The 15,179-nt window shown below is 34.4% G+C and overlaps 2 protein-coding genes across 5 annotated transcripts in view; one reads left to right on the forward strand and one right to left on the reverse strand.

Annotated features, from left to right (window-relative positions):
- The window catches only part of LOC107037656 (CAAX prenyl protease 1 homolog), a 6,739-nt gene extending 2,884 nt beyond the window's left edge, over positions 1–3,855 (forward strand). The window contains exons 1-4 of one of the 2 annotated variants that reach the window (XM_015256310.1): positions 143–286; positions 1,841–2,560; positions 2,771–2,914; positions 3,458–3,855. In XM_015256310.1, coding sequence (XP_015111796.1) covers positions 149–286; positions 1,841–2,560; positions 2,771–2,914; positions 3,458–3,676 — 1,221 coding nt within the window. In that variant the 5' untranslated portion in view covers positions 143–148 and the 3' untranslated portion in view covers positions 3,677–3,855. Of the gene's footprint in view, positions 1–142; positions 287–1,840; positions 2,561–2,770; positions 2,915–3,457 lie in introns of those variants that run through there. The other variant, XM_015256309.1, reaches the window with a different exon arrangement.
- Positions 3,856–4,655: 800 nt separating this feature from the next.
- On the reverse strand, positions 4,656–14,731 carry LOC107037741 (PTS-dependent dihydroxyacetone kinase 1, dihydroxyacetone-binding subunit DhaK). Of its 3 annotated transcripts, XM_015256460.2 has the most exons (9): positions 14,366–14,731; positions 11,657–11,729; positions 11,466–11,570; positions 10,568–10,656; positions 9,161–9,623; positions 8,213–8,599; positions 6,774–7,027; positions 5,949–6,076; positions 4,656–4,974 (listed from the first exon to the last, which is right to left on the reverse strand). In XM_015256460.2, the coding sequence occupies exons 1-9, from the start codon at positions 14,486–14,488 to the stop codon at positions 4,857–4,859; spliced, it is 1,740 nt and encodes a 579-aa protein (XP_015111946.1). In that variant the 5' UTR covers positions 14,489–14,731; the 3' UTR covers positions 4,656–4,856. The 3 variants fall into 3 exon arrangements, with proteins under 3 accessions (XP_015111946.1, XP_015111947.1, XP_015111948.1); XM_015256461.2 differs by lacking the exon at positions 11,466–11,570 and having other exon boundaries at positions 14,366–14,729; XM_015256462.2 differs by lacking the exons at positions 11,466–11,570; positions 11,657–11,729 and having other exon boundaries at positions 14,366–14,727.
- Positions 14,732–15,179: the final 448 nt, after the last annotated feature.

Consider the following 15,179-nt stretch of genomic DNA (forward strand, 5'->3'; position numbering starts at 1 on the left):
CAAGAATTGTCTTTCATACGTGATCTACAGGGAAGGAAATTGTTGTGACAAGAAACGATGAATCGCAGTTGCGGTGCAATATCTCTGGTTTTTCCGGTGTCATGTGTTCTAAGAGGTCTTGGAATATTTCATGTTACAGAGGAAACTTATGGAAAAATTGGCGACCGTTCCATCGAGTCTGGATGGCCTCATGTCAGCTGAGGTTTACAAAAAAGCAAGACTTTACGCATTGGATAGGAACGCGTACAGTAATATTCATGATTTGTACTCCACAATTATTAACACGGTATGGATAGCAATCAAAATTAATGATCGGAATTATTCTGGACAGAGACATGAAGAGATGCAACTGATTAGATAGCGAAGTAACAAAATGTCACAGAATAAGTGAATTCTTTACAATTCACTGAATATTAAATTATCTCTTCAATTAAGAAATTCCCAGATACAGTGTCAAAATTCTCATGCATTGAGGACCGCTTATATATGTCTAAAACCGAATAATTAGTGCAAAAAAATTAATTAATTAATGATTCATTATTCGGTTACCCCGTATGCGTTTAAAGTGTTAAAAATAGTCCAGGGCCTCCAATTTTTTAGCTACAGGAGTGGTTTTTTTCAAAATTTTTGAACAAATGTGAACATCAACAATTACGAATTTGTTTAGTATAAAAATTTGCGCCATTCATTCATTTTGAGCTATTTTACATAAATGGTGCAATTTTATTTAAATCAAGTGGGAAATTGCTCCTGTATTGCGCATAGTATAGTTACTTTTGCTAATAAATTAGCAATATGCTTCCGAATGGTCATTTTGCTTATTTTTCTCCATTGTATATTATTCATAGCCTATTTTATGTTCTTGAATTGAATCAGTTTCTTTCCAATTAATTGTTTTAGATTTTCCACTTGATGAAATTCTAAAAATTTCTGAAAATTTCTGTGAAATATTATTAGGAATATTTCATTTATGCATAATTGAATGCATTCGAAACATCACATTTAAACGAACCATCAGAAAGCTAACTTTCCGGGGAATTCATGAAAAATTCGAAATTTCTAAAAATGATCCTAAAAATCAAATTAACCGAGACAGTTAACAAACATATTTGGCTATAATTGAATTCATTTGAAGTGCAATATCCCGAGATATCTGCGGAATTCAGATTTTCGAAAAATACGAAATTTTGGAAAAATTTCACAGAACTCAAAATAACGATTATTGCTATCGCGTTCATCTTCGAACTCAGTCAAAAGGACATTCCAGCGAATTTTTTAAGCCTTCATTCAATGAATTTAGAACATTTGTTTTTAATTATCGTGTTACAACTGAATTTGGAAAAAATTCGAAAATTAAAAAAATGAATCAATGAATTAAATTCTAATTAATGGCGATGGTTAGGGCTTAGCAATACCTACATTCGAGAAAAAAAAAGATTCAATTCCATGTATTCATTAGCGCGAAAATGAAGAAAAAGTTTGTTACATACACACATACATGTATACGAACGTACGGACACCGCCTAAAAAATGCATTTTCGGACTTTTGGGATCATAATGGGTCAATATACCATAAAACCAGAAGACTTAAATTTGAACGATTACAATGCTTCCATGCGGAAGTAAAAATTATCTGTTGCAGTTGAATTTCAACAAATTAATTCGTAATTGTTATTGTAGCATTAAAAAATCAATTGTTCTTTAATTATTTATTTCCAGACATATATAATCAATCTTCAATGTATGAGAAATAGCCTGCGATTTTATAACTCATGGTAGTCTCCCCTTAAACTGTTTCATCGCTTCGCTGCTGAATTCCTGTCTCCTTTTCTCCCCAAAGGTACTAATCCTAACATTTGCCTTCCACTACTACTGGAAATGGGGAATAATCCTGGTAGAGGCCCTCGGGGCCTCCGGCGAGAACGAGATCCTGGCGAGTGCTGGCTGCCTAGTGGTAATGAGTACCGTGTCATTCCTCGTGGACTTTCCCTTCAAAGTCTACAACGTTTTCGTCATAGAGGAGCGACACGGATTCAACAAACAGACGACAAAGTTCTTCATCAGAGATCAAATCCTCAAATTCCTGATATCCCAGCTGATAGGTCCTCCCTTCCTCTGCGGATTCATCTGGATCGTCAAGAACGGAGGGGACTACTTCTTCTTCTTCGTCTGGCTCTTCGTGGTCGTCGTCACCCTCTTCATGTCAGTGATTTACCCCGAAGTGATAGCGCCACTCTTCGACAAGTACTCACCTCTTCCTGAGGGCGAACTCAAGACCAAAATCGAGGCACTCGCTGCTTCCCTCGATTTTCCACTCTATAAACTGTACATTGTCGAGGGCTCCAAGAGGTCCTCCCACAGCAATGCCTACATGTACGGATTCTACAAGAACAAGAGGATCGTTCTCTTCGATACTCTTGTGAAGGAATTTTGCAAGAATAATAAGAGCGATGATAATAAGGAGTATGGCTGTGAGGTGGATGAGGTACTCGCTATTTTGGCCCATGAGTTGGGACACTGGAAGTATAGCCATACATTGCAGGGACTTATGCTAGCTCAGGTGAATTGATTATGAGGATTTCCATCCATTTTTTCTTTCAAATGGAATCGTTCAAATTTATAAATCTTGTTTTTTCATGTTCAAGAAAAATTCTATAATTTTTTTGGCTGATAGCAGCACATATGAAACTAAATTCTTTGGTGTTAACAAAAATTAATCGCAATAGTCTAGCCAAAAATAAATAATCAATTTTCTGTGAAACCTTTACAGATAAGTTTCATCATGAACTTCATTCCCTTCGCCAAACTAATCAATTACGCACCAATGTACGTAGCCTTTGGCTTCACCAACAGCCAGCCAATCTTCATTGGACTCATCATCGTCACGATGTACATCCTCACTCCCCTCAACACGGTAATAACTCCCCCCTTCAATTATTCCTCCCCATTTCACGCATAAAAAAATTTAATAGAAAAACCTTTTGAATTCGTTGGAAAATTCTATTGATTTCTATTAAACTTTCTATTAGTTTTTGGCTGATTCTATTGACATGTTCAATAGAAAATATTCAGTAGAAAAAGTCAACAGAATTCGATTTTTCTATATAACTTATTCTTTTTATATATTTTCTATAGAATTTGCTCGACTCAAATTTTCTGTTTTTTTTCATTCTATTTTTCTTTTCTTCTCATCAAGAAAATCAAACGAAAAAACTTGGAAAATTTTAGCCGAGGAAATTCTATAGAAAATATCTCAATAGAATAAGTTATATAGAAAAATAGCATTCTATTGACTTTTTCTACTGAATATTTTCTATTGAACATTTCAATAGAATCGGCCAAAAATTAATAGAACAGTTCAATAGAAATTCAATAGTTTTTCTATTAAATTTTTTCGTCCGCGTTGCCACTCACAAGGACCATTCAATCAATTAAATGCTGAATTTTCCCCTTGCAGCTCTTCGGATTCCTGATGACAGTGAATTCTCGTAGATTTGAATTCCAAGCTGACGAATTCGGAAAGAAACTCGGCCACGCCGCAGCACTCAAACGTGCTCTAGTTAAATTGCAGAAGGATAATTTGGCCTATCCGTTATTCGATAAATTATACTCGGGATGGCATCACAGTCATCCACCCCTACTGGAGCGTCTCGAGGCGCTAGACAAAGTCGATTAATGTGAGCAGTGTGAATTTTTCAAGTATGTCAGAGTGTTTAACAGTGAATGAACGTGGTTTCCTCAGGGGAGAGTGGGGCAAAATGAAACAACTGAAAAACGACCATTTGTCGAAATTCAGTAGCGAAGCGGTAAACCGGGGTAAGTCGATTTTGATTATTGGCCAGTTTGTGACGAATATCTCGGGATCTAAAAGAGATAGAAAAATTTTGTCATGACCCTTTTTGTAGAGCCAATTGAGGGTTATAAAAAAGGTCATGAGAAAAATTGTGCTATCTCTCTTGGGTTTTGAGATATTCATCAAAAACTGGCCAAAAGTCAAAATCGACTTAACCCGGTTTACCGCTTCCCTACTGAATTCAAGCAAAAAAATTTTTTTTCATGAACTTTTTTTATTTTTCTTATACTCCCAATGATAAACAAAAGTTATTAAAAAATGGTTAATAATTTTTTTTTGCTTGAATTGCAAGTAGTCGTATTTTCGACTATTTCATGTTGCCCCACTCTCCCCTACTATTATTTCATTTTACAATACAAGTTTCGTATGAATACATGTAGACACGTACAAAAAAAATTTAATAGAAAAACCTAGCGAATTCGACAAATGAAACGGTCAATAGAAAATATTCTATAGACTAAGTCAATAGAATTTAATCAAGAAGTAGATAATTTTTTTTCTATCCAACTTATTCTATTGAGATATTTTCTATAGAAAATGAAACAAGAAAATAGAAAGTTCACTAGAAATTCAATGGAATTGTCTAGCGAATTCGCTAGATTTTTCTATTAAATTTTTTCACACGTGTAATCCATTTTTTAATTTAATTGTACGGATGGAACTGAAACGTAACAAGAGGAATTGGTAGGGAATTAGTGAGGAGTGGCTGTTATTGTGGGTCAAACATCTCGAGGATGAATGATTTTGGGGAAAAAATCGAGAGGCGAATGTTGAGGAGATTTCCTGTAGAAAAGTCTCTTGATAAATTGGTATTCAATCATTTATTACTGAGGAAATGTAAGATGTGCGAGACCAGTTCTCTACTGATTTTTCATAAAAATCATTGTTAGAACATTTGTATTCCCTGATTCTCGATATAAATGTGTAAAATATTCATGATATTAAATTCTGTAAACCAAAGAGGCTTTTTATATACAAACTGTCTTATTATTTTAATTTCTCTTTATTGAAGTTTCGATATTGTTTCTGACACTGCTGTCAACCAGATCACGACTCCGAACGCTCCAGCATCGACGTTTGTGAGGAAATCCGTATTTTTCACGTAGGATGCTCTCCCAGCTCTGTAAAGATTAATTAAAAGGATTCTCATGAGTGAAATAGGGTGAACAGGCCAATTGCTAGACGGTTGAGGGAAATTTCGTGGTAGGATCTAAAATAAAAGAATCACCTAAATGGGGATATGATGGCTTCTATACCTTCCAGAATGTTTTAATGGGCAGAAAAAATGATTTAAAGTGAAAATAACAATACAAAGAATAATTAAATTAAGAAATAATTGAATGCAGCCGAAATCCCTAATTTCTGGACGACTGGGCCATATTGTTTTTATTTATTAAATATCGATCAATAAAACAAAACCGATCACATGATTATACACGAGTAATATTATTAAAAGGTAAAATAATCAGTATAATTTTCACTTTATTTAGGGAATTTTCAATACAAGTTGAAGTCGTCCAGAAACTACCCGTCCAGAAATTGACCTGTTTACCCTATCAGAGAAATTGTTGATTATACAAGAGGGTTGGGATCATCTTTCATAATTCTTAAGAATGTTTATCCAAAATCCCAAATTTTCCTCGAACATAAAAAACGAGTGGATATATTTTTTTATAAATGAGTATAGTTATACTAATAAATTAGCAATTTGCTTCCGAATGGATTTTCTTTTTTCACTATTCTCTTCTTCAGGCGAAAATTTTTAACAGTGGAATTTCATGAATGAAAAAATTCATGAAATTCGATTGATCCTATATAAGATTTCGAAATAATGAAAAAAAACACTACATACATACATTACAAACAAACATCATATAAAAATCGCATATTTGGTTCTTTAGAGGATACTTAGTTATTTTGTTTAGCACAAAAAAAATTGGATACTCAAATTTGAGCGATTTCAAAAGCTCCCACTCGAAAGCCAAATTAGATTTTCCAAAAATGGGTAAATATCCTTAATTCGATTCCTTAGTGGTTTTATTTAATTAAAGAGATGAAGCTTCAATGTGAGAATCTATTTCTCACGACGACTTACTTGGGGAGCATTTTCTCAGTTGCTGCACAGCCTTTTTGTCCAGCTTCTGCTGCGGCCTGGAGTGCTTCTTTGAGGGATTTCGTTGAATTATCGTTGAATGCTTTCCAAGCTGGTTCCAAGACATCTAACTGGAATGAATAAGCAAGAAATATAACGTAAAACCGTAAACCCGTAAAACCAAAAGCCAGCAAAATCGATGTTAGGAATCTTCTGACTGATTTCTTTCTAAAAAGCTGATCTTCAGACAAACATTTTGAAGAAGAATCCATTCAAAAGTATTAATAATTGTTAATTATTTACAGGGGAGTGGGGCAATATAAAACAGCCGAAAAACGACTATTTGACGTAATTCAAGCAAACAAAATTTTTTTATTAACGTTTTTTATTATTGGGAGTACTGATGACAATAACAATTTTCTATTCGTCTTATAATTCAATTGATTAGATAAGACCGATTACACTTTTCTTTTCTCCTTCGATTGAAATTCAGCATCACATTTTCGTTTTTCCTCCCTCTGGGTCTGGACGTTGGATTTTGCTGTTTCATTTTCTGTTCAATTGAGATTTTTTTTCAAATTGATAATGGATTTGTCAATCCATTGACAAAATCTTCGTTCGTCAAAATTTTTCAATAATTTTCCACCCCACTGAATAGAAAGTTATTATTCTCATCAGCACTCCCAAGAATAGAAAAAAAGTTGGTAAAAAAAATTTAATAAAAAAAAAATTGTTTTGCTTGAATTGCGTCAAACTGTCGTTTTTTGACTGTTTCATTTTGCTCCACCCTCCCCAATGTAAAAATTCGGAATCAGGGATTGTTCTCACCATTGTTCTATCTCCAAGCTGAGCTTTACTGTACCTCATCACTCCATCAATACCGCTCCTCCAGGCGTTAGCCAACAATTTCGTCCAGTTGTCCTCAGACGAATTTTTAGCCAGTGCTGCTGCAGCTGTTGCGAAGAATAAACTATAAACAGCCCCTGAGGTACCTCCCATGTGCTCCTCAGCAATTCTAGAGAGCTCGATCAGTGCAGAAGCAGGGTGAGATATTTTCAATGTTTCCAATGATGAAATAATTCCTGTACGTATGAAAATAGTTTATAGATAAGCCTAGTCAATTTTTTGAAAATTCTATTGAATTTTTACTGAAAATCTGATTTTTCTCCGATTCTATAGAAATTAATTTGCAGCTCTATTGCGCGTATTTTTTAAGAAAACATCCGAAAGAATGTGATCTTTCGATACCAGTTTTTTCTATTGAAACACTTTCTATAGGAATTCCTCGACATAAATTTTCTAGGTTGATTTCACTTTATTTTTTCCTTCTCATAAAAAATAATAATAAACAAATTTGAAGGTTTGAGTCGAGGAATTTCTATAGAAAATATCTCAATAGAATCATTTGTTTAGAAAAATATAATTTTATTTATTTTTCTTATAAAATATTTTATAATCAACATTCCATAGAATTCGCCAAAAACTAACAGAATTTTCAACAGAAGTTCAATAAAATTCTCTAGCGAATGTTCTAGGTTTTCTACAATTTTTTTGCGTTCATTTTCGAACAAAGAAATTTTTATCAGTTGGCAGAAAATTTTTTTTCTTGTAATATGTGGATAGAATTATCTAGAAAATAGACAAATGTTCGAGAAAAATCCACACAAGCAAAAATTTAATGAAAAAACCTAGCGAGATCACTAGACAATTCTATTGGATTTCTATTGAATTTTCTATAGAATTTCCTCGACTCTAATTGTCCAAGTTTTTTTCATTCCATTTTATCATCAAGAAAATAAAGCAAAAAAAAAATGGAAAATTTGAGCCGAGAAAATTCTATAGAAAATATCTCAATATCAAAAAATCAATCGACTTTTTCTATAGAATAGTTTCTATTGGACATTTTAACAAAATCGATCAAAAACTAATAGAAAGTTCAATAGAAATCCAATAGGATTATCTAGCGAATTCGCTAGGTTTTTCTATTGAATTTTTTCATACGTGGGGAGATGAGCCTTTGAAAAATATTCAGAAATTGGAGAAAAATAGGGAAAATATCATGGTAATCCTCTCTGCAACCCAACAAAAATGTTTTTTTATAAAAAATTGGAAAGAATTGGTAGAGAAATTTTTTTATAAGGCAAATTAATTCATCTGCTCCCACCATTTCCCTTGAATTTCAAAAGTGTTGTCACTTCATTCGTCGCAAAAGAAAATACCATAATTACGATGAAAAATGTTTGACTGAAATACTGGATTATCTTCACCATCAGCTAGTGTTTTATGAGTAGATCCACAATCCCCATCTCCACACCCACGATCCAAATTATTTAATTTCTCTTCATTCTTGGCAATTGCCTCACAAGCATTCCTCAAGCATTCCTTTAAAATCCTAGTCGCCTCATTTCCGAGTTGTTTCCCCATTTTAGGAACAGTTGCATGACTCTCCTCTCCAAATTGTGTAGTTGATTTCGAGGGCAAACTGTATTTACATCCTGGCCAGCAGGGAGCTTCAGTGGGGTCATCCAAGCACTGAATGTAGAGATCTCTATGAGCCTGAGGGAGTTTCAGAATAGATACGTGGACTCCAGAACTGTCCAGAGATGTCATGAGCACTCCAGAGTAAATTCTCACTGGATTTATTCTCTTCTTTTCTAAAACGGGCACCAAATTAAGTTTATAAACTACCAACGATATGTCATTTTATGCGAAAAACGTTTTTTACATCAACTGCTCTATTTCAAAATGTATTTAATCGATCAATCTGAAATTTTATACAGGAGTGCAACTCGATGATACTAACTAGTTCTCAACATTTTAACAATCTCACTCGAAATCAAAAATTCAACTATTAAAAACTTGTCAAAATAATTTAAAGAGTAGAAGAAAGTGTATTCGCGAATTTATGTGCTCCCAAATAATATCAATTATGAGCCGAAATTTCAGATTTTTATCTATCACTTTAATCCAATTTTGTGAAAATTTACAAAAAAAATCCCAGAATTTTGCACGCACATTCGGACGTAAACGCAGACATATCCTAAAAACATTTCATCTCGACGTTTCATGTCATTCTAAGTCATCTCCAAGCAAAAATAGAGAATGGAAAAATCAACCGATTAAAAAGTTTCCATTCGGAAGCAAAAAACGAAATTTTACTTTAACGAAAGCCTTCTTTCTGCTTTGTACCTCTGCTAAATAATTAACAAACTCACTCAATTGATCAACCACTTCATGAGCCACAATCCCCTGCTCCAGTTGGCTGGTACCTCCGAAATTATTGATGATAACAGCGACATCGTCTCCCTCCCTCAACGACAATGACTGGCAAATTTTTTCCAACATAATGGCAACAATGTCCCTCGCCTCCTTAATCCTCATTCTGTTGTATCCAGCCTCGCCATGAACCCCCAGACCGACTTCCATCTCATCATCTGGTAATGTGAACATGGGTCCTTGTCCCGGTAGAGCGCAAGCCTTCAAGCCGACTCCGTACGTCGCAATGTTTTCAGAAACAATTTTAGCATGTTGATGAATTTCCTCCAGTGATTTACTTCTCTGTGAGAGGGCTCCTGCAATTTTCATCACGAAGAGCATGCCCACAAGTCCTCGTTTTCCTGCTCTGCCTTGTTCGGTACTGGGAATGCTGCAGTCCTCGCCAATTACTATTTCTGCAATCTGATCATTTTTTTCAGCACTTGTGCGCAAAGTGAACACATTGTGATGAAAAAATAGGGTTTGACACTCGTGGGAAGATGTTTTTTATTTCGGGGAAGGTAGCACTCGCCTCCGGCGAGTCCCACGGATCAAAAAATACTTTTTCATCACAATGTGCGAAAAAGTAACTCTTTAGGCACGCTTCGCGTGCCTAAAACGTCCCTTTTCCGCACATTGTGATGAAAAATATCGTTCGATACTCGTGGGAAACGTGTTTTTTCGCCTTCGGCTCGTGCTATAAACCTCCCACGAGCCAAAAAACACTTTTCCGCACTCGTAACGAAATATACTATTACGCACTCGTATCGAAATAGCTATTTTCGTCACAAGACAGAAAACAAATTTTCTGATGAGAGTGAAGGTTGGAGATCGAGACGAAGCCGAGGAATGCCATCACATGGAGAGAAATTTTCTAGAACAATTCTAGTACGAGTACCGGAAAAAATCACAATCCACCGGTTGTGAAAAATTCTAGTGCTGTTAAGGTAAAATTTCTTGGTATTTTTGGTAAAATGTCTGGGGATTTCTGTGAAATTTTCACAGAAATACGGGGAAAAATTCACGTTTTTCCCAATAAAATTTCTAGTGCTGGCAATGGAATTTTTTCCTGGCCGTTACTTTGCGCCTCTTTTCCCGTGCTAGCACTAGAATTTTTATAAAAAATTCCTGTCCGTGCACACGAATCAAAAAAATTGTGTTCGGCCGAGTGACGAACATAATTTTTCTTCACAATGTTCGTAAAACAACGTGTCGAAAACAACGTTTTTATTACGGACAGTGTGATGAAAAATTTTTATTTTTACTATTCGTATCGAAAAAAGTTTATTTTTCCCAACGACCCTAAATTCAAGATATTTGCAAATTTATTAAAAATAATCAAATTATTGACTTCATTTGGTAATTACCTTCAGACCTTCCTGCCTAGCTCTTTCGATTGCAATACCGAAATTCAAACAGTCTCCAGTGTAATTCGGAATGATTACTAAAGTGCCGGCTGGAATTTCGTAATCAAGAATTTTCAATTTTTTTTATTATTACGGAAATGAGAGGGGTTGGGAGGAATTATCAATTAGTGAACGTGTCATATTTGACGTGATTTTCCTTGTACTTTCATACAGAATTGCAGGGAAATTCGGTGGGGAATTTGAGGCATGGCGAATTACGATATTATAAATTAATATGAGAGAAAAACATCATATCAAAATTTACTATTTCTAAAATCATGAATTTTTGGTTCAGTTTTTCGTCTTTTCCATTATCATTGCCACTCAGTCCGTGGGTGGTGCTTCACGGCAGGGATGGCCATCAATATTACATTTCTTCAACATTAAAAGGATTTCTGACTTACATCGATAAAGGTTTAAATATGCTCATCAAAATTTAAAAACAGCATAATATTAATAATTTAAATTTCCGATTGATGATATGTTAAATATTTGATAATATGGAACTGTAAATTTCCATTAAGTAAATAATTCTGATTTCGTAAAAGGGATTTTCGATTAACCAGATAATTGTCAATCTTCCCACCTAAATTATTGATCAATAAAATAATTCAGAATTTGAATATTTAAATTGATGATTACATAAATAATTGAAAATTTAAGAGTGATGTTAACTAATTGACGGCTTCAAAATTTATTTTATCTCCCGTGGTTAGAACGGCATTAAACAAAATCAGCTTTCATTTGGAATATTTTTTATGACTTGTTTGAGAACTCTGTCATTTTATTCTCACGACCGCGGGCTTATGACAAAATGTACTGTGTTAGTTCCTTGATTGCATTGATTGAATTCATGTACCATCTCCTCGAACACATTTAAGTGCATGGAGAACGTGATTAGGTGGTGGTGCAGCAAAAATAGAGCCAGCGACGCTAGCACTGAGCATTCCGCTCCCGACAAATCCTGAAAGTAAAGCATTCACTCGGGAAATTGCATTACGAGAGAACCAAACAATACATGAGGACGAGAGAGGAAATAATTAACGACACCTGCAGTAAAGGGCTCGTGTCCACTCCCTCCACCAGAGATAATGGATACTTTTTTTGTGTCTCTTCCATTATACTAGAAAGAGAAGAAAAACAACGAATTACATTAGAGTTCAATAGGATGAATGGAAGAATTAAACTGAAGCAAAAAATCTCGGTAACATTGAAATTGAATTTTCTCGGAGTTTAACATGTTCGGTTGATGTAATCACTCCACAATTGAATGAATATTCAATATTTATAGGCTAAAACAATTTGATAATAATCGGAGTATGCAACGAGTGACTGAAATTTTATAGGAAAACCGAGCGAATTCGCTAGAAAATTCTATTGAATCTGTGTTGAACGTCTATTATAAATTCAATTTTTTTCGCCGATTCTATTAAAAAAACCGCAGCTTTGTTGTGCGATTTTTAAATAGAAAATTGCCAGTCAAAAATATTCTATAGAAAAAATAGAATTTCATCTTTGTATACAGCTTTTTCGATTGCGACATTTTCTATAGGAATTTCGACATAAATTTTCCTAGTCTTTTCACTCCTTTTTGTCTCTTCTCTTTAACTAAATTTGAAGAAAAAAGAAAGGACACTTTCTAAATGGGCCAGTTTTTTGTTTGTTAATCACCGTTAACTCATGGTTCAAGTTGAAGTATATCCCAAGACAATCGGACCCAGAAGTTAGTCTCTATGAATTTCCGGAACAAAATCTAAATGATTTAATTTATTGAATTCTCATAAGTTATTGAGTTTTTTTATCCTCATGTATTGTTGATGCACACGGAGAGAAATTTTCTAGAAAAATTGTAGTATGAGTACTGGAAAAAATCACAATTCACCGGCTGTGAAAAATTCTAGCGTTGTTAAGGTAAAATTTCTGGGGATTTCCGTGAAATTCTTTCAGAAATACAGGGAAAAATTCACGTTTTCCCCAATAAAATTTCTAGTGCCGGCACTGGAATTTTTTCCTGGCCGTCACTTTGCGCCTCTTTTCCCGTGCTAGCACTAGAATTTTTCTAAAAAATTTCTCTCCGTGCAGGCAACAACAACTGTTTGAATCAAATAAGAAATGCTTTCACAAAATTGTCATTTTTTAAAGATGAATACCGCAGAAACTATCGGATTTTATCAATGTATCACGGATGAGCTTTTTAAGAACATCGTAAGAACTTCTTTCTCATAAGATTTCTCACAAGCTTTTTCATAATCGATTTCGGGGGGACCGATAACCCCTGTGACATCCGTCGAAAAATGCTTTATAATCCATTTTTCCTAAATAATTTTCTCTACGGAATAACCATTATTTCATCATTGTACGACAAACCTGTACAAGCACAACGAGAAGAAGGTCACGTAAGTTGTACGACCATCATTATAATTGTAAACTCACCAAAATTTCAGAATATAATTGTTCAGATTCAAAATTCTTTTATTTAAAACTAACGCCGTGTGTTTCCAGCCAAGACACTTTCCCATTGATAATACTGGGGAATATTAACTTCAATTCAAGGGGACCTTATTATTCAACTCTCTAGTGATTTGTTTTCTAACATTTGCCAATTAAAATTTATTTCAAAAGTTTTCATGCTTTTCATGTCATTTTCACATGACAACCAATGTTATAGTCGAGATTTCATCATTCCCGACATAACACCCCCGTATTTGGCCTATGTCTCGCGTGTTAGAAACTCGGATTTCATTATTGATTATCTTTCAAACTGTGCTGTACAGTTGGTTAGCATTTTTTTCAACATCTGGGGACTATTATAAACATTATCTTTGAAAAACATGGGGAAAATCTTAAGAAAAACGTGGTGTCTAGGGACATACCTTAAGTTAATAGCCCCGCCCAATCGGATATCTTAATCCAGAGTTAACAGTTTTTGGTTCAACTTAACCGCGATTAATTCGTGGTTAAAGTAAAGTTAATACCCCCCACTACTGAGCCCGACCAATCGGGGATCTTTACCCGGAGATAACTTAAAGTAGCTCTACCCTTACTGTAAATTCAAAGATTATTGAAAACTGCAAAAAATGCAGAAAACTCGATTAGATTCGGAATTCTAATTTTTTTCTCAATTTAATTATCGTTTTGGTTTTTCAAAGGAGAAATGTTAAAAAATCAGGATTTAACCCAGTGTCTTATGTGAAAATCAACATTTCCATTGTAATCAAAGATTAAAATCTGATTTTTTTTTCATTAGATGTGAAAAAATCCAGAATTTTTTGACACCTCATAAAAAATATTCCACCGTTTTGCAAACAAGTTTTATTATTGATTTATAAGAGAGAAATGTTTGAAAAAATATCAATATTTTGCGAAATTTAATTTAGATAATACTGATTGGGTATGAATTTTTTTAATTTTTTTCCATGCAATTTAGTTGAAAAATTTAAAAACTGAAAATATCCAAAAGTACAGCGTAGCCCGGCCAAAGGGTAGCGCTACTTTAACTTTAGCCGAGGTTTATCCGTGGCTAGCTGAACCAAAAACTGGCCCTAGGTAGATTAGTGTGATTTTACCCGCCCAACACGTGCGTGGAATTGGCAACCGAGCCGAAGGCGAGGATGACCAACCGCACGAATAAAAAACCCGGTATCGCAAAGGCTCAGAACAAGATTGTCATAGTGATTACCAAGTTTCGGAGTTTGGCAAGTACCGAACGCCAATTTCCCAACGAGGAATCATGAGAAACAATACAGAAAATATACATACATCTGAACCAACTACAACTCTCTTCAATGAATGATAATTCAATCCCGGATAAACAGCGCACCATCCAGTCAGTGTCTCATGGACAACATTATCAACCGAATTGATAAATTTTTTCGATGCCATAACAATTAAGCTTTCAATTAAGACCACTCTTAATAATAGAACTCGAAATGATCGAACGACCGAACGATAACTGAGACTTATTATTATTATCCCTCTCGTATTGACATGTGAAACCGTTGAACTGTTGACTCGAGGTTCGACTGTCTGCTCAAATATTTTAGATTAGACTGAACGGTACAGATTAACTGAGAGAGCATTCATGTACGCGCAATTGTGGCTGATCTGTCAACGCGTGATGCTCAAGTGATTGCATAAAAGTAGCATATAAGCGTTGTTTGACCTTGATATATGTATGGGATTGAGAGAAGGATATCGCACATGAGTAAATAAATTTCATTTATTCATAAATTTTTTTAATCGACGTAACGAACACTTGATATTGATTTTTTGCAATTTTCTAATCAACTTCTTCATTAGCCTGACGAAGAACGAAAGCATTTTGAAGAGGATAAAAATGGTAATGCCCTCTACATTGGACTGAATTAACAACAGGAAAAAAAGATAAAAATAATAATAGAAATAATCGTAGTCGCGGTCATAATGGCTATGATTATTATTCTGAACATAATTATTTCGTTTTTTTTTCAATGTTTTTTTTTCATTTCATGAATCTTTATTTTATTTCACACTGATAGAATGATTCATTCATTCCGAATGAGATTCGTTAACTATTAACGAATGGTAGAATTGA

The sequence above is a fragment of the Diachasma alloeum genome, unplaced genomic scaffold (genome assembly GCF_001412515.2).
Source record: "Diachasma alloeum isolate Michigan unplaced genomic scaffold, Dall2.0 Dall_scaffold_00269, whole genome shotgun sequence".
NCBI classification, from domain to species: domain Eukaryota; kingdom Metazoa; phylum Arthropoda; class Insecta; order Hymenoptera; family Braconidae; genus Diachasma; species Diachasma alloeum.